Source organism: Papaver somniferum, unplaced genomic scaffold, assembly GCF_003573695.1.
Source record: "Papaver somniferum cultivar HN1 unplaced genomic scaffold, ASM357369v1 unplaced-scaffold_114, whole genome shotgun sequence".
Taxonomy (NCBI): Eukaryota; Viridiplantae; Streptophyta; class Magnoliopsida; order Ranunculales; family Papaveraceae; genus Papaver; species Papaver somniferum.
This window is the reverse complement of record NW_020620381.1, coordinates 4383645-4410028: the sequence shown is the minus strand read 5'-3', so window position 1 is coordinate 4410028 and position 26384 is coordinate 4383645. Positions and strand designations below refer to the sequence as shown.

The 26384-nt window shown below is 36.2% G+C and overlaps 1 protein-coding gene across 1 annotated transcript; it reads left to right on the top strand.

The window, feature by feature from the left end:
* The first annotated feature begins 10468 nt into the window (after window positions 1–10468).
* LOC113328787 (metalloendoproteinase 1-MMP-like) lies at window positions 10469–11738 on the top strand. Its single transcript, XM_026575798.1, has 2 exons — window positions 10469–10649; window positions 10791–11738. The coding sequence occupies exons 1-2, from the start codon at window positions 10499–10501 to the stop codon at window positions 11408–11410; spliced, it is 771 nt and encodes a 256-aa protein (XP_026431583.1). The 5' UTR covers window positions 10469–10498; the 3' UTR covers window positions 11411–11738.
* The last annotated feature ends 14646 nt before the right edge of the window (window positions 11739–26384 follow it).

The following is a 26384-nucleotide window of genomic DNA, read 5'->3' as shown; positions in this document are numbered from 1 at the left end:
GGTTCTTGTCACCTTGATATATCAAAAGAAGGAACAAAAACTCTTGGGTATTTCTGTAGGAGACAGATGTATTCAATCCTATAGACTTTTCTGTGTGAGACAGAGTTGTTTATCAAGTCTTCGACTTTGGGTCGTAGCAACTCTTGGTTGTGGTTGAGATAAGCTAATGGAATCAAGTGTGTAGTATCCTACTGGGATCAGAGACGTAAGGAGCGCAAATGTACCTTGAATCAATGTGAGATTGATTAGGGTTCCACTACAGTCCAGTCTGAAGTTAATTGGTAGTAGGCTAGTGTATGTAGAGGCTTAATACAGTGTGGTGTTCAATCTGGACTAAGTCCCGGGGTTTTTCTGTATTTGCGGATTCCTCGTTAACAAAATTCTGGTGTCCGTGTTATTTCTTTTCCGCATTATATTTTGTTATACAATTGAAATATCACAAATTGTGCGTTAAGATCAATCAATTAGAATATCCAACCTTTGGTTGTTTATTTACATTGATTTACACTCGAACTTTGGTCTTTGATACCATTCATGTAATTCCTCTTATATTCAATCGGGCTCGCAAATTTCTATTTGCGGATTGCAAATTGAATTAAGAGTTAGAGATATTAAACTCTTTGATATACTTTATTTTAGATTGAGTCTAACTGTCTAGTTGATTCTCTAGAAAGTGTATTGGAGTAAGTCCTCTCAGATTTCCAAATGAACTGTTGGGTGTGGTTGTTAGACCCCCACATTTTCAATTGGAGTAAGTCCGTGTTTGTAGGGATATGATATGGACAAAGGTGCTATCTCTATAAACGTACCACTATTCTTCGATGGCTCAAATTATTTATTGTGGAAAATTGCTATGCGAGCTTCTTGAATCGCGTGATTTTCAATCATGGGTTTATGTAGTTAATAGCTATGATGCTCCCGTTGTGACAATCGGTAATGCAACCGTTCCAAAGAATATTGGTGCATATGATGCTGCCGAGATACTTGTTGCAAAGAAAAACTCCGATGGGTTGAATGCTATCATTCATGCCATTACCCCAGATCTTCAGCACCATGTGACTACGTGCACCCGGTCTAAAGATGCTTGGGATATCTTAGAAACCGTATTTGAAGGAAATACCAGCAAAAAGGAAGTCAGACTTCAAAACCTAAATTCTGACTGGTAAAACCTCCGTATGGCAGATGAAGATTCATTTGATGAGTTTAATCATATAGTGTCTGAAATTTTTAATGCATCTTTTGCATTGGGTAAGACTATTCCTGAAAAGGACATCGTGATGAAAATTCTCAGATTGCTGCCATATAGATACGATTCTAAGAAGCATGCCATCGTTGAAGGAAATAACCTTGATACTCTTTCCAGAAATACGTTGTTTGGAAAGCTAAAGATCTTTAATCATGAACATACATCCAAAATCGGAAAGGATGTTTCCTTCAAAGCACAAAGAAATACTAAATTACTTGACAAAGGTAAAAGTGTTTGCGTCTTTGAGGATGATTTTTCTGAGACTGATTCATCAGATGAAGATATTGATAAATCAGTATCGACGATCACAAGACAGTTTAGAGATCTCTTATTAAAGAGAAGTAACCGGTTTTCCAGAGACAAACCTAGGACAACACCAAGTACTGTCGATTTCAAGTTTTCTTCCGTCAAAAAATTGTTATCAACAGTTGAAAGACCTCATTGTTTATTATTCTTGGTAACTTTTGTATGCGTCTTCAACTTCAGTTTGTTGGCAATAAATTGGCTTCACAGTGATAAGATCTTGTTTGATAGGTTTTTTCATTAATTTTCTCATCATCCATATGAACTCCAATAAACTTTACAAAAATCAATTATTTTGCATTATTAATCTTAAAAGTTGAATTTATAATATTAACCATTGGCGAGATCGATCTAAACGGAAATATACAAGATTCATGGTTCACTTTTAAACGTGTGATTTCCATTCAAGATCACTTTGATCTCCTTATCTGTTGTACACTTTGTCCTTGACAACTTATTAAAGCACTTTCTCTCAACTAATCAATGGCAAACCCATACTTTGGAATTTTTTTTATCATCTTTTCTGGTGATTTCCTTAGTCTTGGTAAGACCCGTGGCTATTACAACTACATCTGCAGCAAATTTATTAAAATTTGTGTTTGTAAAACAAAACATTCAAACTAAGAAATGAAGTTTAGAATTCGCTGGATACCTGTTAAGTAAGTGTTTGATCCATCTCTGGATTGTATTTCTTTAAATTCTAAGAATGACAACCGGTTCAATTATGGACGCAACTTTTCCGCATGTACATACTTGCTTTGAAAACTCAAACGATTCGTTGCTCAGGTTTATATACATCCCTCGTGGACTCCAAATTTGGGATATTACTTGGCATCTGACGTGGCACTATATTTTTCAGGATTTCATAAAATGAATGTCCTGATGACACATAGGATTAAAGGATTCCCCTTTATAGGTTTGTGAACTTATCAGCTATTTAGATATAACTATGTAAAGCTTTATTAAGTGGAATAAATCTACTTACGAGGAAACATATCACATTATTTTTCTGTCATCGGGGGCTAGCAGTAGAGGAAAAAAAGCGAAATAAGATACGGTTAAATTTATAATGATTCATGGGAGCATGTAAAACTAATTTATACGAAATTGTGGGTTTAATCAGAGTGACATGCTTGTTCGTCTGGAGTTCCTGGAATTACGGTTACTGTATTCGGGAATTGGGGTTTGATGGGAACTTTTGTTGTGTCGGAACACGGTGGTTCGTCATTCAAAGTCTCATTAGACGTTTGGGATATTATGGAACAATGAATTTGTTGTTAGGGCCTTCTGGAACTATAATTTCTGCTGTAACTTTCTGATCCGTTGGGTTTTTTGTAAGAATATTTAGTGTAGTTGTGGAAAATCCCACAACTACACCCAATAATGATAATAACATAAAGTTTAAGTCATATTGATCAACCCAAATGTTAATAATATTATTCACCACTCTGACACTTATGACACTTATATGAACTTTCCAAACTCTTCAATACTGATTATATATTGCTCTTACAGTGAATTCAAACTAAGATTTACACACAACAATGGATAAATATAAAGATACCGACTAAGTTTTCAAGTGAAACTTGTTTCTTTCTTTTCTTACTTAAAAATTTCTTAGCTTATATCTCCTTGTTGCTATCTCTCTCTTTATTATTTATGAGTCCTTATATAGGTAAATTTATCAATAAAAGACAACCATGATTCACGTGCAATATCTTAGTCAATTGATTCTGTATCAGTTTGTCTTACACGCCAGTTTTTTGGAATCTGTCCCTGTCTGTTGCAGCGCTCGCGCTCCCTATGAGCGCATTATCTTTGTCCGGTGGCTATTATTCACACTCCGTTTCTTATTCCCGCGTGACCATTCTTCTCCTTGTTTATGTATTCGTGCTTAAGGTTATTTTGTCCAGAGAGAAGTTGTATATTTGTCTTGTGCGATATTTCGCCTCAACATTTTATCTCTTCTCGCTTTGCTCTTCTATAAGTGGAATAATGCGAGAATTCTGATAAAATTTCGCGACAGCCTTGTCTTTTCGTCTTCCTTTGTCCGACATTTCTCCGTGTTTTCCGTATAATTATCTCCACGGGTTGTAACTTGTCTCTTTCAAAATGACACATCAATGCTTCTTCCTTTTACCAGGTACTGCAGTAGCCAGTTTTCTTGTTTTAATAAATGCTTCACAAGGGAGAGATTCATCCATTTTACTTTCCTATTTATTCTTCTCCTTTGTTTTGGAAGAGCCTGTTTTTGCAAATCCGTCATTCCTTCTTCCACTAAATCATCTCCCAGATAAGTATTACTTGAATCTAGAATATTTTGCTTGAGTTCTTAACATTAGATAAATGTTTGGGCTTTTTTCATTTCTGTTGTTGTTGTTGTTGTTCTATTTTTTAGTATTCCGATACCCAATCTCTCTGGTCCAGCCGTACTTAGTTGAATCCTCCGTAAAAATCCGGTAGTGAACGAAAGGGGGTCTCGAAGGAGAAGAAGAGTTCTATGAAACAAAAGTGTTCTTGAGATCATCAGTTAAAGCTGTCAGGATTTCCCCTCATAAGAAGAAGGTTTTGCGTCAGAATGCTCTTGTCTCTGTTGTAAGTCCCTTGTCTCTCATCGGTCCAACCACTATCGCACCTTCTGTTCAAGCGAAGGGCGAGGCGGCTACTAATCTTTCCGCGCGACCAATTTCCATTCTCGCTCCTACTCTTGGTCAATTTTCGCGCGTGGTACTGAGCGCGACGGGCATTCTTCCTACGACAGATACCCTTCTTGAGGATCCTAACACTGGAGGAACCAGTTCTATTACCCCTTTTTCTTGTGTTGAGGTCTCTTCTGTAGCTATCACGTGCTCGATTCCTGACAATGTTGTCGCATAGAATGGACAAACGGAGAATTCTGATGCAGTTACTGAGGCCTCTCAATGGTCGAAGTTGGATACTCGCGGATCTCGCCTCCTAAAGTTGACTCTGATTCGTCTAAAATTTGTAGGCGCTATAGGCTCATCGCCCTCAAATCCGTGGTACAATTTATTTCGCTCGTGCTATTCTTTCCTTCATTTATCCTTGTCTTAATTCTAGATATTTGGTGTTTTCAAGGAATTCCATCGTCTCTTGGTAGATATAGGAGGACTGCAAGTCTGATCAGGCTATTGCTGATTTAAGGAAAGTTGTCCGATCTTACTGCCGAGGCGAATTATGCTGCTAATGTAACACCCCAAGTTCCGTACCAGAGTCAAACTCACATGGAGACCCGAACTCAAGGCGTTACAGTTCTGATCGAGACTTATGCATATAATTAATCTTGCTAATTTCCTTTTATACCAAACATAATTGAAACTTTTATTCATGAATTTGAAGCATAGGAATATATTAAACATCGTTCTAAACATTTTCTTTTTAATTCAATTGACACTTCAAGCAATGTAGAAAACAAGGCAATCACTAAGCTATTCATTTGTGTCTTCCACTTCCAACTTCCATAAATCTGCAAGGAATGTCAATTGGGATGAGATGGCAGCTCAATAGAATGCATCTAATTATACAGATAAATTTCAGAACCCTAATGATATAAGATTAAACCAAATAAAAATCAAAGTATAAAAAAGAAACACAAAGAGAAAGGGATTAAACGTTCTACCTTAAATTCCATTGATCCTCTACTGATTTTCATAGCCTTCTTCTCTAAAAGAAACATTAGCTTCATCTCCTTATTATATTAACTTTTGGTTTTCTAATATAAAATTCTCTTTCCCAATTTTGATTATAATACTACTATTAATAATTAAACATTTTTATTATATTTATTTTAGATTTAAATGTCTTTTTATTTTCCTCCTATTTAGGTGATTATATTCACACTCTAACTTTCTAGTTCAAGTAACCCACCTAGGCTAAGGAATAATAAACAATAATCTAAGCTAACTCGATTAAAATCCGACCCAGAAAGATAACTAAAAATACAGGGTATTACGGGTAAGCTTCGCGCGAAGAATGAAGAGCTTCGAGGTAAGGATTCCGAATCTTATACATATGGTCTGCTTTTGTACCTCCCTTCTTGATTTTAGGCCTTTCGTACTCAAGATCTAAACCCGAAGCGTACGTCTGAATGATAGGATTTCGGGTTTGCCACTAAGGATGCCAAAGATGAATGTGACTCTTTGAAGGTTCCGATTAGTCAATTCGAAAATGACCTTTCGCATTTACATGATCAAGTAAATGATATCCAAGTTAATATTTCTAGTTGGCGTGCTCGGTCGCATCAACATAGTTCCCAGGTGGGTCGTCTTGTTAGAGCTCTAGAGGTATCCAACATTCTGAATCGTTCCTTTCTTGATGAAAATCGCATTTCGTTGGAGGGAAATCGCGGTCTGAAGGAGAATATGCTTTCCTTCGATGATGCGTATTATAGGACCCCCCTTGATCGTCGGCTTTTAGAGGATTCTCTTCAATTTCAGAAAAATGTGGTTAACGATTTGGCATTGAAACTAAGGAATTATCAGGTGAAAGAGATGAACTTCGTCAGAGTAGAGATAAAGATTTGGAGGATTTAGAGTCGCATCGATATGTTAATTGTCAATTGACAGTTTCAGGTGATGCGTTGATCGGTCAGAATAACTCTCCCGTTCTTGGTGAGAGTGTGTTTAAGAATGTTATGACCGGGATTGCTGAGGTTAAAAAATGACTTGTGTGATATTGTTTCGCAGAATGAAGGTAGTCGTGAAGGATGCCTAGTTTCTGCTATGGTAGTACGATTTCACCTAAGTTTTGTCGTTTTGATCTTTGTTTCATTCTGGTTTTTCTCAGGGTCTAAGCTGTTACTTCAGCAAGATATTGTCGTGTTGAAGAAGAAATGGGAGGGTTCTCAGAGGGAGCTGATTAAGGCTCACAGAGAGCGAGATTCTTCTTCTCAGCAGTTTTTCACAATCGTGCTTGGTGTCTGATCTTTCGCAAGAACGGGACGAGTTGCGAAAAGCGGAGGAGGAGCTGGAGTGTTCTTTTTCTTTGTTATAGAAGAAGTATCAATTGTTTGTGGATCAGGATTATAAGAAGTATTCGAAGGAGGCTCAACGCCGGGTGAATAAGGAGGCCCAACTTGCTGTTGATTGGGTTTGTTCGAAAGATGGGCTCTCACACGAAGAATTTCCGCAAGTTTCTGTTAGCGATGACGAAGAATCTGGTGCGGCTTTTTCTCAAGGCGAGTGTGCTGGTGGTGGAGAGAAGCCATTATAACCGCAGGAACCTGGTCGTGTTGACGTTGGTGATGCTGAGAAAAAGGAAAACTTCCCCAGGGAAATGTCCAGTGGTGGAGAGAAGCCAGTTGAACCGCATGAACCTGGTCGTGTTGCCTATATTACTTTCTACATTTCCGAGTGATCCGTTATTTGTGGACTGTGGTTTTGTTTTGAAATAGTTCTCAGTAATGTTTGCATAAGATGAAAATCCCCAGAATAACATTAGGTGTTAATAGATAAACATATGTTGACCAAATAAAGCAGAAAAAAATATTTAGAAGGACCCCTGGTTGTATTCTTGAAAAGATTCGGGTTTAGAAATAAAGTAATAAACTTGTTAACATGTTCGTCTCCTGTGATTATTCATTATCGGTGGGTTGTTTCTCCACCTTCTTCTACAGTTTCTATATCTGTTGTATGGACAATTACTTCTTCATAGATTTTCCTGTGGACATTCTCATTTATCTGTAAAGGTTGGTACTGGAGTTGTATAGGTTAATGTAGAGCTCGCCTTTTTCCCGCAGCTGATATTTCGCCTATCTCGTTTTCCCTTCGGTTTGCGACTCTCCTACTCCTCCTTGTTGCCATGACCTGCTCTGCTCTAGACGCTACTCCTATTGTTTTAGTATCTGAAACGCTTTTTTTTTTAATAAAATATGGTAAACTCGTCTGGGATGTAGAAGAATAACTATGATAACAGTAAATTTTCTTAAGCATTTGCGATAATTTGTGCAAGAAAACTCAAATCCTCTTTAAGATCTAAAACTATAGAGAATTGAAAATCTTTAAGAGTTGTCAAATCTTCTAAAATAAAATTTGTTTAATCAACTACTTACGCCTTGATAATAACATGTAATATATCTAAATCGTGGAAAACAACATAAATAATGGGTTTAAATCGTTTTGAAAACTTCACAGGTGAAGATCAACCCTCTTACTCATCCAAGCTGTTTCTGTGCGCCAAAATGTAACTACAGGAAATCGGATCTAAGACATAATAGAACGGAATTCTAAGTTTTATTATTATGGAGTTAAGTTTAGACAGATATAAATAAGAGAAAACTATACCTTGGAACATAATACAACTTTCTCTTTCTTAAGTTTCCTAACAGACTCTCAATCATCTCTCTCTTGCAAAATGGCTTCTCTCCCCTTTATATATAGGTTACATACTCGAGGACAACTAGTACAGATAATGGGATACAACTAATAAAGCCCTTATTTTGGATCTAAAAGGGCGACCTCACCGCTTTTTCTGTAATTGTCACGTTTTCCTTCACATGTTTTGTGTGACTCTTGTGACGTTATCACGTGCGCCATTAGTGAAGTAACAGACTTGTGCCCTTCTCCTTTGGTATCACATTGCTAAGTGATTTTCTCGTGTTCTCATTAGTTGATCGATATTTTATATCCACAAGGTTACTGTATTTGGGCATTGGGGTTCGACGGGAACCTTTGTTGTGTCGGAAAGCGGTGGTTCGCCATTCGAGGGATTATGCGCATGTTGTTGGGACATTGTGGAACAACCGATTTGTTATCAGGATTTTCTAGAACTACAGGTTTTACGTCGGGATTTTCCGAACCTTTAGGGTTTTTGTAAGAATATTTAGGGACCCTTTTAGTGTTGGGATTTTGTTGCCATTCGTTGTTGGGTTCTTCTGAAGATACATCACCACAATCTTACGGAAGTTTGAAGTCGTTGTTGGGAGTTTTTTGAACGTGTAGCTTTCCTATATTACTTTCTGCATTGCCGAGTGACCGGTTATCTTTAGAAATAGTTTTATGCAATGTTTGCATAAGATAATGATCCCCTGGAAACTTTTGGTGTTTATAGATAGAAGGGCTAAGAGTTGAAATGCCCCAATTTGGGGGTGTCGTTAGTCAAAGTGTCCGGAGTTTTGGAAAAAAAGTCAAAATGTTCAAATATGTTAGTTTTTCCAACCAAGCTAGTTAAGTGGTCAATTTTACACACATGTGAACTTTCACAAGTGAGACGAAGACATTTTTAACCTTGTTTTTTTTTTAAATTCACCCATCTTCTTAGAAAATGACCATCTTTAATATTGAGACACGTGTCATCTCCTCCCGCCGCCGCCACCAACACCACCATCGTCAAATAACTACCACCACCACCACCAACAACCACCACCGCCTACATCCACCACCACCGCCACCACCACCACCACAGCCGCCGCCACCACCAACACCGCCGCCACAACCACCACCATTGTTGTCATCATCGTCATTATCATCATTGTCGCCGCCATCACCACCGCCGCCACTACCACCACCACCGCCTACACCACCACCACCACGCTGAACACTAAACCCTAAACCATAAAACCGTGAAACCCTTAACCACTACCACCACCGCCGCCTCCACCACCACCACTGCTGAACCCTAAACTCTGAACCCTAAAACCCTTATCCCTTAAGGGTTATCATCGTCTTTTTCTCACGTGTGTGAAGTTATATGTGTGCCAAATTCACCGTTTAACTATCTTGTACGGAAAAGTTAACGAATTGGGACATTTTATTTTTTTTGAAAATCCGGGGCATTTCAGCAATTATGCCTCTCAAATTGGGGCATTCCAACTATTTTTCCTAGATAGGGACATGATGACCAACGAAACCAGAAAGGACTCGCATGGTTGTATTTCTGTAATGATTCGGGTTTAGAAAGAAACTTGTTAACATGTTGATTAATGAAGTGCGTGTGCAATGAGTAAAGAAGATGAAAATGAAGGTACGGTACCAACTTGTTAACAACTATATTTACTCTTGTGGTGATGATATTTATCTCCATTTATGGTTGAGCAAAAAAAAAACTTAATGCAGTCTATTAAGTCTTTCATAATCATATAAACGCTCCAAGAGTATTTAATGCATTTATTGTCTATTATCTTTCACATCTGCAACATCGATCGTAATTATTTTCTGCCGAAAATAATTATATATTTAACTCACTCAGAGGTATAAAGTTTTAGGCACACACGATGTACTTAAACCACAGACCTTGGATGAATTCATTGCAAGACATGCCCTATTCTTTTACTATCTCACAGGATTTTTTAACTGTAAGATTGTGCCACAAAGACGCGTAAAAATTTTGTAGATTTTGATCCAGTTTTTCTTGATTTCAAGGGAAACCCAAGACCAGAGCTTGTCTCCGTTTCAGTTTGTGTGTTTTATAGTTCCATTGCCTCAGTGTACGCAGTCCGCCTTCATGGCTTAATATGCGATAAAGTTGTATTGTGGCATATGTATAGTTTTTTTTTTTTCTTTGAAGTAGTGGCATATAGTACATGATGCAATCCGCGATATACCAATCAAAAGAATCCAATTTAGGAAACCAAAAAGAGACCCTTGGACTACATTATCAGAAGAAGAGCTTGAATTGAATTTAATTGGTAGATGTATGTGTCTTTTCAACCATTTAAGGATCAGATTTGGAGTAGCTATATGCATCATTAAGTCTTAGATTCGATTGTTAGATCCTTAATAAATTTATTTGGTGAACTTATCACATCAACCATATGCAAAGGACCACTCTCTGTGATCCATTACATGTCTAGGGTAGGGAACTTCAATTAATTATGTTAAATTATTCTGTAGATTATGAAATTCATTAGTGCATCTATATCTCTCTATAAATAGTTGAGATAGCATTCAGAATAGAGCACCAAAACCAAAAACATCAAAACTTTCAGTAAACACAATGCAGACCACCAAAGCTGTTCAATATTTCCAACTTGTGCCATTTTTTCTTCTCACCTTGTTCGCCATTCTCCCAAACCCGACTCTATCTGCTGAGCCATTTGATTTTCTTCAAGATCTCAAAGGAGCTCACATTGGTCAGACCGCACCAGGTTTGCATAATGTTAAGAAATATCTTAAAAGATTTGGATACTTGAATGATGTGAATCCTAGTGGTGAACATGCATACGATGACGTGTTTGATGACGTCTTAGAGTCTGAAATCAAAACTTATCAACTCAATTATGGTATAGATGCCACCGGGAGCTTAGACGCCGAAACAGTGAAACAAATGATGATGCCTCGATGTGGTAGAGCAGACGTTGTCGACGCTGAACCCGGAAAGAGGAAGAATAACAAAGACGTACTTGCAGCTAGCACCCCAGAAAAATGGTCAAGCTCTCTCCTCACTTATCGATTTAGCTCTAATAGTAGTAAAACCTTTGATAAACTTGACACCGAAACCCTGAAAAATGTTGTTGCACAAGCTTTTGCGAAATGGGAAGCTGTGAGTAACTTCAAGTTCACTGAGGAGACCAATGATGATGTAGGGGCTGACATGGTTATTGGATTCCAAAAAGGTGATCTTGGTGATGGGTATAGATTTGATGGTGAAATGGGAGTAGTCGCTCATGCATTTCCACCAAATGATGGAAGGATTTACTTCGACGCAGGGGATAAATGGAGTACCCATCCAGAATCAGACACAATGGACTTTGAATCTGTTGCAGCACATGAAATTGGACATTTATTAGGACTAGAACATATTTTCGAAAAAAACACAATCATGTACCCAGTGTTCGAACCTGGAAGCACCAAGAGGCAAGTTCAAGTTAATGACGTTAAAGCCTTAAGAGCTATATACGGTTCCTGATCCATCCAATAATCAGGTTAATAGCTGTTGAGGGAATCATAATATATAAGTACGTAATAATACGGATCAAATCCAATTTATCTATGACGGAAATTGGTTTGTGATCCTCTGCAGGAACTAGTAACTATATGCTATATGAATAAAACTGGAAATTAGAGAAGTATGACTCGTGAGTGATGTATGTACCTATGAAAGAGCTGAGTCTTTTGTCGTGAAAGTAGGTTGAATTTTGTTGTTTCTTTTTTGGCTGTTTAGTTCAATTCTTAATAAATCCTTCCGTTTTCTTTTTATCATAAATAAATAAATTCATCAAGCACAAATTTGAGAACTAAAGTTTCTTCAAGTAGAGCAAAAATTATTCAAGTTCATATAGTAAACCCGCGCAACTACATGAATAGCTTCTTGATATCTTTATGCGTATATATTATTACCGATATTTAACAAAAGTGGAGTTCTGATCATTATCCGGTAGCCACGCTAAGATGACTAACGTGAATAATTCTGAAGGGTTAAAAGAGAGTGCAAAGAGTCATCCAAAAACAGCTGCACAACATTTCCGTAGGTCGTATAGTAAACGCAGAAACTAATTAGATCTATATTTATGACTTGAAATCAGCAATTAAAGACAATTCGGATTTCAAGGTTAACTCACAGGCCATAACAGAAAGTGACATATAAAACAGCTAGCGCGTTTGAAATAGTATATATCAAGGAAACTGTACACATTTATGGAAGTCACTAACAAAAGAAAATAAGGTAAGGTACGAGGTATCCATGAAAGTTTAAAGAAAGATATTTTTGCTAAGATGACTAATTATCTTCTTGCTATCAGGAAACTTTCTATTTGTCGTGCTTACTACTTTCTAAAACATGATGAGGCGATATTCTGTACCTACATTTTGCTTCTTGTGTAGACTTTGACAGTTCCTATTTCTATGTTGATTTCATCAGAGAATGCATCGGTCCAGTGGTAAGTTCTCGTCTTTTTGTTTCCTTACGTTTACTTTAACGTGTCGTGTTTCAATATCTCTGCTAGCAGAATTCGTAAACCATGCTTTTAGTTTCCAGTTGGCACTGTTTCTCAGGTGGCATTTCATGAAGAGGCTTAGGTACTTTTTGGTTTTTTAGGGATCTTGACGGGAAGTATAATTGATTTCCCAAAATCTTCCAAAAATAGTCAATATTTGAAAATGTTCCAAAAGTAGAGGTAGGGGATCTTTTGGGACATATATCCCCCAACTTTTCAGGAATACTCTGTCATGTCCGTAAATGTGTAAACATCGGATTTTTTATTATTACCTTTTCTTTTTTTATATTATTATAGTAAGTTTATTTTTGAATGAGATTCCACCATTTTTTTTTACTGATGTCACGTGGATGTGTAGACATTACTAAAATATTATAGTAAGTTTATTTTTGACTGAGATTCCACCATTTTTTTACTGATATCATGTGGATGTGTAGACATTACATGTAAACATATGTAGACATCCAAAATCTAAGCAGAATGTTATGTTGGATAAGTGTAGATATCCATATTTAAAAGTCTAGACATCAAACACTATTCATAAAATATGTAGACATCAGGCTATAAATAAGCGGACATCGGTCAAAATATGTAGACATCAGACTATAAATGTGTAGACATCGGGCTGAAGAGAGTATCTTGGGTATTATGTAAGTTTAATCCTATTTTCAGAAGATTTTCAACTTCAATATTTATTCGGAAGATTTTGACCAATCAATCCTATCCTTGTAATTTCCACTGGTACTGATCCTTCCACCTTGAATTCAATCTACATGATCGCTGCACTGACGGACCTATAGCTGGGCTAATCCGGGCTTTGGCCCAGGTAGCCATCACAGTCCAACAACCTAAAAAAGAGAAATGGTATGGTCGACCAAGGCTATTAGCCCGGACTGGAAAAGGAATTAAGACATCTTGGATCCGTCCCAGGATCGCTGTAAGTCAACGATATGGAAGACTTTCATGAAATTCTGCTATGAATGACTACTAAAGTATAAGCTATTGGTTGAGTCAGTGTCAGTTTGCCAAAGTAAGTCAACTAGAATTAACAATTGCAGGTAAGGTGTAAGCAAAGGTTAACAGCACGGCGAAACGGGCTATCCTGTTAGCCCGAGGGATACCGATTACTGATTTTTGTGGGGTTTGTGCAAATGAATATGAACACGAAAATGACAACTACCTGTTTCTAGAAAGTGTTGGACACCTGTTTCTATATTTTTTTCGGTGCTATATTTTGTTACCGTAATGTAAGAAATCACGTTGTTCTTAATAATATCCCCAAGCGAGATATTCTCCTCTCTCCTCTCTCTCACACATCTTCTTCTCCGACAAAAACTTCTCTAGCAACTTCTTTTTTGCTCAGATTTGAGCATATTTCTTCATTTTTTCTTGCTTTCTAGGTTAGTTAATAAGTTTAGCTTAGTTGTTATTATGTTTCTTAGTTATCTACATCATTATGGTGGTTTTATCTCCTTTTTGAAGGTTTATCTACGCTTTAATGGCGGTTCTTGGTTACTAGTTTGGGTTATCAGATCAATAGGGATGTTCTCCAACGACGAAACATTCATCTTTGTTGTCTCCGGCGACATAAATTTCATCATCAATTTATCCGGCGACGGCGGCGATTTTTTTGACGACGGAATCTCCATCCTTATCTACAAGAGATTTGAGCAAATCACTCCTATTTTGGGAGCACATCTTTCTATAGAACAAAATCAAACAAAATGGTTGGAATTTAATGCCGAAAATAACCATTCCTCCTCCGATTTATTCGGATCTTATCCATACTTGTATTTGTTGTACTCCGGTAGTCCTTCTCTTTCTCTTGTCAAATTTCTCGGTATCATACTCTTACGGTATGATGTTGTTTCTTTGTATTATCTTATTTTCAATCTTAAACTCATTGTAACCTTGAGTTACCATTAATGAAAAGGTTCCTTGTTTTCAAAATAAAAATAAAAAATAAAAATGATGTTCTTAATATAATCAGCTTGTTTGTTTGTCGCTTGTTCAACTCAAACAACACGTGCAAAGCACATGCACTTATTCAAATGATTCTCAACAAATGTTATAGTTACTTATTAAAATTTATGATACCGTCACGATTATAAAAATGCTCTACAATTATACTTGTTACATGAACTATAACAGGTGTATCAGTGACTGAAAATGAATCTGTGACAACTTATACTGTGATAAAATTCCTGATTTGATGTAGCGTATCCATTATTTAGTAACCCAAATCATCCCTTTATTACATCCAGTCTTGTAAACCTAATTAAAAAAAAGTATGAAAAAATATCGAAGACTTCAGCTTATCAAAATTATCAAACCTTCTTGATAAAAATAAACCAAAAATAGAAAAATAAATCTTACCGAAGTATGGGCTCAAAAAAGTCGGGTTGTTTTCTTTCTTTTTTTCTGGCAAAGATTTGAGGGACAATACACACTGTGGGAGTCTAAATGAACGTATAAACCAGTTCAATTATGGATGCATCTTTTCCGCATGTACCTACTCGCTTTCAAAACCCAAACGACGCGTGGCTCAGGTTTATATACATCTTTCCTGGAATCCAAATTTGGGGTATGACTTGGCATCTGATGTGGCGCAATATTTTTTCAGGTTTTCTGAAAATGAATGTCCTGATGACACATAGGATTAAAGGATTCCCCTTTATATAAGAAAAAATTGATTTGATTTTTGATAATAGCTGGTAGTTGTTTTTTACACTCCTCGTGGGAATAAACCGTATTTGTCACTGTCTACATCCTCGACATTGTGCGCTTACGGTGTTCATATTATAGGTTTCTGAGCCTATCATCTATTTAAATGTAACTAAGTAAAGCTTTATTAACACTACACGAAATTGGTGATTTTGTAACGTTAAAAAAATGTTAGTATCTATTTATTGTAACGTCAAAAAAAACATTGGAAATGTGCCGTTATTATTAGTGTTACAATGATTTTTCAACGGTTCATTTCGTTACAATAAAATTTTATTAAATAACGGTTTCATTCGTTAGAATGAATACACAACGGGTTCTCTAGTCAACATAAGATTTATTTGATGTCATTTTGTTGTAACGGATAGTCATTACTGTGTATGTCGTAACAGGTAGTCTGTAACAGTTCAGAATAACAAATACTGTAATGGAGACTTTGTGTGTAACTGTTGACTCATTGCCACCTGTCCTTTCTTGTAACAGCTGCAACAACGATTCAAATCGTTGTTTTAGTTGATTGTAACAGATTTAATTTAACAATTATTTTATCGATACAGACCACGACAGATCAGTGTAACAGTTTCCCTACGACACATGTCAATTATCTGTAACATGTAGTGTAACGGCTTCAAACGTTGATGATTGATTGTAACATTTCAGATATAACAGCTTGCTGCAACGATTCGATTTGTAACAGCTGACTGTAACGTTTGACGTTTGCCACGTGTCTATCCTTTGTAACATGTAGAGTAACGACTTTAGACGTTGACGATACATTTTAACAGTATTGACTTTGTCAGGTGTGCTAATTACTAACATATTTTATAACGTTGATTCGACGTTGATAAATTTTTTTTTAAAAAAATAACGTTTTTTTACTGTTATAAATAAGCTCCTATAATTGGACCCTGCAATGCAATGCAATCCATTTCTGAAAGTTGCAATACAATTACTTTTTGAAGCTGCATTGCAATTCATTTATGGACCTGCAATACTGAATCTGAAACCAATAATTCAATCTCATTCCACAGTACATACACTATCATTCTAGCAGCACAAGGAATTCATTCATTCAGTTATTCTGTAATTCAATCTCATCCCACAATACATATATTCTCATTCTAGCAGCACAAGGAATTCATTCATTCAATTATTCTGGAATACATACTCCTGAATCATTCACATACGTAAGTATATACGAGAATCATCTTTACATTGAATGAAATCCTTAAGCCTAAAAAAATGCATGGTTTCCTATATGGTTATAATCAAATGAGAAGGGTTGTTATTTTCAGCAGTTTATAAATATAAGCAAGTGTTGTTCTGCGTTATATATACCCTGGCTGAAAAAAGTTGTTCATCCGCCAAAAGAAGTCGTCCATTGATATCATAGTAGCGTTGACGAGCTCTTGCCATCAATTCCAGTATCCTGACAAAACAATAAATGAAACAGAAACCAAAATTAGAAAAAGATCTCATAAGAGAGAAAGATTCATTCAGTAATTTGGGCATTTCTTTTTACATGATCATTCTGGATGTGATACTTATGCAAACAACAAAATTGGTGACAATCAAACTAGAAACAATGTTTGCAGGAGAGACAAAGAATCATTCAGTTACATGCGCATTGTCATTCTGGATTTCATATAATTTCATTGTTGAATACCATTGAGTCATAATAATTTGAACATTGACAACCAAAGTATCAAAAGTTTATATTTATTTGACATAACTGTAGCTTGAAATTTACATACACGAGTTCATAAGAAAAATTCTGAAATGTTGTAGTAAGATTTTACTCACCGTAAGAATTAGAGACGAGAATGTGTTACTTTTCAGTTGTCCTACTTCCACGGCTTCGCAGGACCAACACTGTCTCATATCTTCTAACTTGTCCACATGTCCAGGTATTCTTGCACATCGATAGTTCTAACTATATTTCTCTATCAATGTCCTGCAACGCAATACAAGGGCAGGGATAAACTTAATTGAAGAATCTTGATCTTGATTACAAGTTAATCCCTCGCTTGTACAGCTTTGCAAGGCCAACACGGTCTCACTTGTTCATCATTTGTCCAGCTTCAGGTGTTTGCATCAATGAATCAACCAAAATTTTCATTTAGATGAGACCATAATAATGATAAGTAATGCACATAATTTTAGTTTGTTAAGAGTTTACTCACCAACTAGAATTAAGTAGGTTGCTTGTCAGGCTTGATGAATCATCAATCTCCATAAGGTAAGCATTATTTGTACCAAGAGAAACAACGGATATGCATCGAGTATTCGTAAAATTAACAAGTAATGTGTCTCTACAAATACTCGATGTGGTGAGTTGTTTCTTCTACCATAAAACTGAACATCTTAATCTTTTGTTATTTTATACCTAACCTGCAACCAAATTTTCATCAAGTGAAAGAGACCATAATAATGATAAGTAATTCACGAAAATCTAATGTGTTAAGATTTTACTCACCAACTGGAATTAAAGAGGTTACTTGTAAGGTTTTCCGCATCGATCTCAATAAGGTGAGCTTGATTTATGCCAACATAAACAGCTCACCTACATCGGGTTCACGAAAAATTAAGATATACAGTAATATGTTTTCTCTACGAAAACTCGATGTGGTAAGTTGCTTGTTCTGGCATAAAAATGAATATCTTGTTCTTTCGTTGTTGTATAATTATCCTACAAGACCGTTCAAGAAATCGGAATAAAATCATTTGAAGCAACTTCATTTATTCCATCTCTTGAAGAGCCTTGCAGGAACAAACATCATTCTCTTATCTTGTTCTTCACTTCAGATGGTACCGCGACACTAACACATCTCCAACTTCAAGTCTTCCGGCCAATGAGTCCTCGGAAAACAAAAAGAGAATGTACTAAGTGAGTATTTCAGTCTGGATAAAATAATGACAAGGAAAACTAATTAGCATAAGAATTTAGTCACCAATGGAATTAGAGAGGAGAACGTATTAGTTGTTAGGTTAGATGCCTCGATCTCCTTCATTTAGAGAAAACATAACGACTAATACGTATCCACTCTGAAAAATTTGTGGTGGTAAGTTGCACATGTTTGAAGGAGTCATGTAAACATATATTTGAAGAGATCATAACAAGTAAGTAAACAAACCTGGGATAAAAAAGGAAACCTGCACCTTCGCATCAACAGTGTCTCATATAACGGCTATGCAAGCACATCTCTAGGTTCCTCACTGGTCCTGCAAGGCTACGTAAGTGGTGGCAAAAATACATTACAAGATATGCACTTGTTACCTATGAATTTTTGCCACACTTACACAACTTCAGGTCGCATCAAAGAATCCTGGAAAAACAAAGGGAAGGGTATTAAGAATCAATCAATTTTCATTAAGGGAAAGAGACCTTAATAATAATAAGTAATGCAAGAAACTCTAATGTGTAAAGAGTTTACTCACCAACTGGAATTATAGAGGTTACTTGTCAGGTTTGCTTCATCGATCTCAATAAGGTGAGCCTGAGTTTTTCCAAAATAAACAACACATTTACACAGAGTTCACGAAAAATTAAGATACACGATAATATGTTTTCTGTATGTGAACTCTCTGTGGTGAGTTGTTTGTTCTGGCATAAAAATAAATATCTTTTTCTTTCGTTGTTGTATACCTATCCTACCAGACCTATTCAGGAGCTTGAAATAAAATCACATTAAGGACTTCATTTATTCAAGATCTTGAACAGCCTTGCAGGAACAACCTACAGTCTCATATGTTTTTCTTCACTTCAGGTGGTACTGCGACACTAACACATCTCCAACTGCGAAAATGTTATTAAGTTAGTGTATCAACCAAGAGAAACTAATGATAACAATAGAAACTAATTACTATACAAGTTTGCACACCAATGAAATTGGAGTGGAGACGAGTCAGTTGGCAGGTTTGATGCATTGATCTCCTTCATTTACAACAAACCTAAAAACTAATACATCTCCACTCCGTAAACTGTATGGTGGTAAGTTGCATCTTTTGTCAGGAATCGTGTAAAAAACATACTTGAAGAGATCATAATAGGTAAAAAACAAACCTTAAGGAAACTTGTAGTAGCCTCATGTTCACTCTCCATCTGGAATTAATGAGGTTACTTGTCTAATTTGCTGCATCCATCTTTATAAGGGGATCATGATTTGTGCCAAAAGAAACAACCCACATGCACAAAGTCTTCAAAAAACTTGACAAATAATATATATGTTTTGTCTCCGAAAATTTTGTGCTTGGTGTTGTATCTTTAGGCATAAAAATGAATTTCATGTGCTTTTGTGGTTGTATGCCAATCCTGCAATTCATGTTCAACAACTTGGAATCAAATCATTTATAGAAACTTCATTAATTAATAGATCATAATAGGTGACAAAACAAACCTGCGATTAAAAAGGAAACCTGAAGCATCGTGTTCATGGGAATGGCTAGAATCCTAGACGAAGGATACAACTCATATAAATGTAGGTGTATATTAATCCTACAAGGCTCTCCAAGGGAGGGAATAAATTCATTTTGACAAATTTGATTTTATCTAATAATGAATTTATTCAAACGCTTAAAGAGATTTGCAAGAACAATATTGTCCATATAGGAAACGTAACAACAAACCGCATACAGAACAAGAGGGAAATAGATTACAAACAAGCAACTATAAATCTAGAGCACCAATCTGATGAAAGAGATTACAGTTGAGTTGAATAAACCTTATTTGGGATGTAATCTATAGAAAGATATTACAACATCCAATATAAAAAAGAATGTAAAGCGGTAAACATCATCTTATAAACAACAACAACAACAAAAATCTATAGAAAGAAAGAAATCTATCAAATTCAAAGAAGAAATCTATTGAAAGACATTAGTCATGGATGCTAAGCAGTAAACAGAATATATGTTAAGCAGTAAACAACAAGAACAACCACAAAAATCGAAAATATCTTGTTAAAATCTATTGAGATTACAACCAGGAAACCCCTAATTTTAAAGGGAAAAGTACAACTTTAAACCATACCAGTGAATCTATTGAACAAATTGAAACCCTAATGGAGAAAAATAAACAATTTTGATAAATCTATTCGCAGCTAAAAGGCATAAAGAAACACCTTGAGATTGAATGAGATACAGTGAAATATGCGAGTAAAGAGGTATCATAGTTCTTCGCCTCACTCTTTTGAGTTGAGTGAAGATGGTAAAAAGGTATGAGTTCTTAGCCTAACTCTTTTAATAAAACATGAGGAGAGTTGAAATTATTGAGTCGAATTTGAGAGAAAGAAAATGAAATTTGAGAGGGAAAACATATAGGGTTTCAAATTTGTGAGGGAGTGGATATCAAAAAGAGTTATTAGATTGGGAAATTGAAAGGGAAATGAAATTTGAGAGACAAAACTTTCGAACAAGAGAGAAGAGTACAATAATTGAGGAGAGATTTGCTTTTTCTCTCAAAATAACTAGGTCAAATATGTCAGGTTCGAGGTGAAGTTGGTCAAATTTGTGGTGAAGTTGCTCAAATTTGTGGTCAAGTTGGTCAAATTTGAGGTCAAGTTGGTCAAAATTGTGGTCAAGTTGGTCAGATTTGTGGTTAAACACATAATCGGAAACCAAACGAGGCAGACTCAGGTTGCAGGATTACCATATACAGACCCATGTTATCGTCCAGGTGAGGTCTGAGATGCCAAATATCAAATTGGATGATTATGCAACTTATATTATGGAAGTCAGGTTGCAGGATTACCATATACAGACCCAATGTTCTCGTCCGGGTGAGTTTTGAGATGCCAAGTATCATACTGGATGATTCTGCAACCTATATTATGGAAGTCAGGTTGCACGATTACATAGACAGACCCAGTGTTCTCTTCCAGGTGACTTTTTGAGATGCCAAATATCAGATTGGATGATTCTGCAACCTATATTACGGAACTCATCTTGCAGGATTACCATATACATACCCAATGTTCTCGTCCAGGTGAGGTTTAAGATGCTAAATATTAGATTGGATGGATCCTGAATAGATTTTGCAACCTATTATGGAACTAAAATCTAGGTAAAAGAAAATTTCCCGGCGACGGTAAAAGCACATTTCCCAGCGAAAGAAATTTTTCGGAGACGGTAAAAGAAAATTTCTGGCGAGAGAAAATTATCCGGCGACGGTGAAAGCAAAATTCCCGGCGAACGATAAAAAATTTCGGCAACGGAGAAAGTAAATTTACCGGGGATGGTGAAAATGACCTAAGCGAAATCATATTTTTCGGCGACGGTGAAAATGACCAAATTACCCTCACCGGCAGCAAATTTTGGGCCGACTATGAAAAATGACCAAATCACCTTTTATAGGCGTTTATTACTCTTCATAGCAGGGGTACCGTTACAAACGATCTATTCAAGTTTTCAACCACAAAACCATATGAATTCAGACCAAAATTGGCGGTTATTAATGTCAGGTGATATTACCGATTAAATCTTTCTCTTGGGAAAAGGCGTGACCCTACAAGAATTTAGAGTTTATTTCTGTTACGAACTGTTGTGTCTTTTAGGTTAGACTAGTTTATAAGGGGGAAACCAAAGGGTCAGAGATCAAATAATTTCAGAGAGAAAAATTGTAGAGGGAGATAATTGTTCTCTAAATTTTTTTCTAACTCAAATCAATCAAAATGGTTGGTGATGATGATCGACGCAGATGAAAGGGTAAAGCCCCCATGACTGAAGAGCAACAATCGAAAGAGAGGGATTAGAGGGAAAGACAAGAAAGGTTATCCACCACTATGCAGATGATTGGGAAGATGACCAAGGATGATCTCCAGAAATTACAAAAGAGAGTAAGTGACTTGTTGAGTAATATTGAACTCAATCCTCTCTAGAAAGAAATGCATGCTTCTATGGAAGATGAAGTACAAGAGAAACCGGTAGAGACTTTTTTAAAGAAAATGGGAGAGACTTTTCCAAATAAGCGTCCTCTTGATCCCTTCAAATATGATGAAGACAAGGAAAAGTTCTATGTGCGGGCTGAAAGGATGAGTTGGTGGAAATGGCAGAGTTCTAGGCGGAACAGGAAAAAGAATATGGGACGCGCGATAGTGATGCAAGTGCTACCGAAGATGAGGAGCCGGTTTTTGTTGATGGGTATGTCAGTAGTGACACACCCACTACAGATTCAGACCAAGCTGCATCTGAGCTAGGTCATGAACTTGAGGATTTTCGCGAAGATGAGATTCTTGGTTCTAATGATGAAATTTTGGCCCAAAAGACCGATTCTGAAGCAGAGTCAGATGAAGATGAAGAGGAAGAGGGGTATGATGAGGAGGAAGAGGGGTCTGATGAGGAGGAAGACGGGTCTGATGATTCCGATTCCGAGTGAATGCAGGAGACCGAAAATGGCAAGTCACTGAATCATGTTTTCTTTTTTGGTTGTCACAATGGAGACTGAAAATACAGGAGATGATACAGGGGAAGTGTGTTTATTTTTCTTTTTTTTTGGTACATGTAACTGCATTTAAAATTATAGTGTTGCTGCTAAATGTTGCTCAACACTGAATGAACAGAAAGGTTGTAACTTTATGAAATGCAATATGATGAAGTCAGTTTATTTATGAATTATCCGATGATTGTGTGTCGATAATGTTGGAGATGCAGGTTGTATAATGTTTAGAAACAATGCAAAGAACTGGAACATGTACAATACTAAAATGTAATGAAAACAAATGGATAATGAAAACAAGTCACTTTAGTGTTTCTTAATAGCTGCCCTGCATCTTTGAAATTGCATCATGTTTGAAATTGCATCTTTGATTCTCTATCCAGTCTAATTTACTTGATGGAGAGGCATATACATAAATAGTCTTAATCTGCAATATGGCGAAGGGACAAATTACGAACATGACTAACAAAAATTGGCTTGTGTTGGTTGCGTCATATTCGACTTGCATATAATTGACACAATCCTATTTGGTGTAGGCTTATCCACACCTAATTTAATTCTACAATCTGACAATGAATACAAATCACAAAGATTCCTGAGATGGTGATTCTCAAAGCAGAATACAAGCTTTATTCATCAATGCTGACATTCTACAACCAAATACTATGTCTGAGTCTAAGATCATCTGACATATAAATCCACTTGGTCGAGGCATAAATCATGCAATTGAGATGTTCATAATCACCAAAACATTCTCAAAACATGATACAATTCACAGCAACATAAAAATAAACCTAAAATCTGAAAGATAGAGATGTTCATACTTAATAATCGCCATCAGAAATTGTACCATTCAAAATCAAGAGTGTGCAACCTCTAATTTGTAAAATCATTAAACCCCCAAATGAATGAATGAGAAATACCTTAGATTAAGATGACCAATATTTGCATTTCCAAAATTATGAATCACCATCAATACTTCTATGAGATATCGATTAAACTAAAATCTAAAATTGATTCGATGTTTCATAGAAGAATCGATTGATTCAGTACAGTTGAATCTCCAAGAAACCCCCAAATGAATGAATGAGGAATACCTTGGATGAACATAACCCAGATTTGTATATCCAAGATTATGAATCAGTGTCAATACTTCTATGAGAGATCTATGAAACTTAAATCCATCCTTTAATCGATGTTTCACAGAAGAATTGATTGATTCGTTCATTGTTGTTTCTGAAGTTTTCTGCAGCTCAAATCAATGGAATTAAATGAAATGATAATAATGAGTTATGTCTCAGGCGCTGTTCCGGACATAGTGTTGGTAGATTTTTGTGGCTCATTTGAGTTGTTGGTCAGGGACCAAGCTATTGAGATATGGCATGATGCCTGAGCCAAATCATGCTGCAGTTTAAAATACGGACCATCTATACACAAGTATGCTCATTTTATTTTGCTTTACCTATTTTGTTTGACCTAATTTGTTTGACGTTACTTGATTAATTAGTTGTTGGTCAAGACTCAAGCACCAAGGTATTGAGATATGGCATGATGTCTGAGACAAACCAACCTGCAGTTCAAGATATGGCCCATCTATACACAACTTCATTTAATATTTAGGAACATAATAATTGTATAAATTAAATACAAGTCCAGTTAATGTCAAAAACAGTAGTCTAGGACAGTGGTTCACTTTAGTTTAAGTAAGCTTGTGGTCGGAGGTTCGAAACCCCCTAAAACTATTTATTTATGTGGCACAGTGCTGATTTTATTTAGCTTGACCTATGTTTGACCATGTTTGTTTGACATGAATGTTAAGCCATTTCAGGTGTGAACACTGTCATTATTTATGCAGTATACCAGCGCCACATAATGCTTCTCAATTACAGGTGTTGTCTCTTCGGTATCTACCAAAAATCAAATATGATAATTACTTCATTACTGCTTGGTTGAATTGTCTATGAACCCCTTAATGGCAGTAATTAGTTGTTACGAGATACGAAAGAGTCTACAATTAGGCTAATGAGGGTGTACCAAATTAGTGGGGGACGTACCAACCCCAAGGCAAAACCAGTTTTATCTTATATGGTTTTGAAACCCCCCCCCCCCCCCCCCCCCCCCCCCCCCCCCCCTGTAGCGCCCCCAAAGCTAGCAGCTGACTAATCCAAGAGATTAACTAAATAAAGAGGCACTGCGAATATAAAACAGTTACTTAAACAAACAATTAAGAAATCTGCTACAAAACTTAACCCAAAAACTATACCCTCTCTTAAATATTTATACAAAAACTTTTCTCAAGTGATACATATATAATAGTCATTTGGTTTGCAAATAAAATATACAAACATAATAAACATAGCAATATTTAACTAATTAACCGAGTCAACTCCTCGAAGATTTCGCTGCGCAACTCTGGTCTGTCTCTGAACTGAAAGTGGGAATGGGTGAGCACATCATCCCTAGAAGGGGTGCCCAGAAGGAATAAGAGTTAACTTTAAAGAAATCATGAGCAAGATTTGGAAGACAATACATGTTTTCCCAAACATTAAAGTGACTAAGTCACTGGAAATGCACAAACAATGTATATGGAAAAACTCCTTCTTCAAGCAATTTATATTAATTAGTGATGCCGGGTTTTTCCACACCTACATAACTATATTGATGCCGGGTTTTTCCACACCTAATAAGCATAAAAGCTGAATTCATGTAGATATAAACGAAGGAGCGTATCCTATATACCACATGTGGAAATTCTCATTTCCCATAACAATTCATAATTACAAAAAAACATTACAAGTCATTTCCAATTCATTGAAAGATAGAAAGAATCAACAGAACAATCATAATACAAACTAAACAACGTATGAAGTGCTCAAATAGACAATGCATGAGTTTGTGAAACATAAACTTTTGTAAAATAAACAACAATATTTTCAAAAGAGTTAAAAGTATTCCCACCTCTTTTGATGACAAGCCACTCCTACCTCGAGATCCACGATCCACTGGTTCATCCTTTGAATCGATCGTTGTTAATATAGACTAACTGTTAATCACACAAGAAGTCTAAGAATCTAGCCAAAAGACTCACACAAGAACTAAACAAGTCTATTTAATGGTTCTAAGCCCATTTATGACTTTACACCTTTTCATCCTCTATCTTTAATATATCTAAGGTTTGCTAACTTAATTAGGTTGATTCCATAGTCCACTAGCTAGGTCAAATGAGCATAACTTTGTAGAAGAAACCAAAGGCTAATACGGACCACAAGAGGTCCAAAACATCTAACTAAGAATACTTCCATAAGCCCAAGTCCACCAAAGTCAACTAAAAGTCAATGTAAGTCAAAGGTCAAAGTCCAGTCCACTGTCAAAGGGTTAACTCGGTCAAGGTCCACTGAGTCAAAGGAAATCGGTGAGTCAACTCAGGTTTAACAAGGTTCTCTCAACTCAGTCAGATAACTGAGTCAGACAAGAATAATTCCGAGTTAGACTGAATAAATTCAGTAAGACAGGTTAAAGTTTCTGTCCTGAGCTAAGTACAAGCTTTAAGCTCAAAAGCACCATTCCACAGTCCTACTGAACATAAACTCTACCAAATTACAGACACATCTAATCTCTTCTTCAAAAAACAACATCTTCTTATAATTTCAATAACAAATAAATCATTCTTTCTAAATGAATTTCAAAATCAATATACAAATACAACTATAGCTTACTTGCAATGTCAGCATTTCCAAGCTTTTATAGCAACACTACTTGCAACTCTATAATCACCACCAACATTCATACAC

Bases quoted from the DNA above. Each gene is read 5' to 3' on its own strand.
- LOC113328787 (XM_026575798.1), top strand. From the start codon at position 10,499: ATGCAGACCACCAAAGCTGTTCAATATTTCCAACTTGTGCCATTTTTT. The intron at 10,650-10,790 runs GTTTGCATAATG...ATTATGGTATAG, and splicing joins CATTGGTCAGACCGCACCAG to ATGCCACCGGGAGCTTAGAC.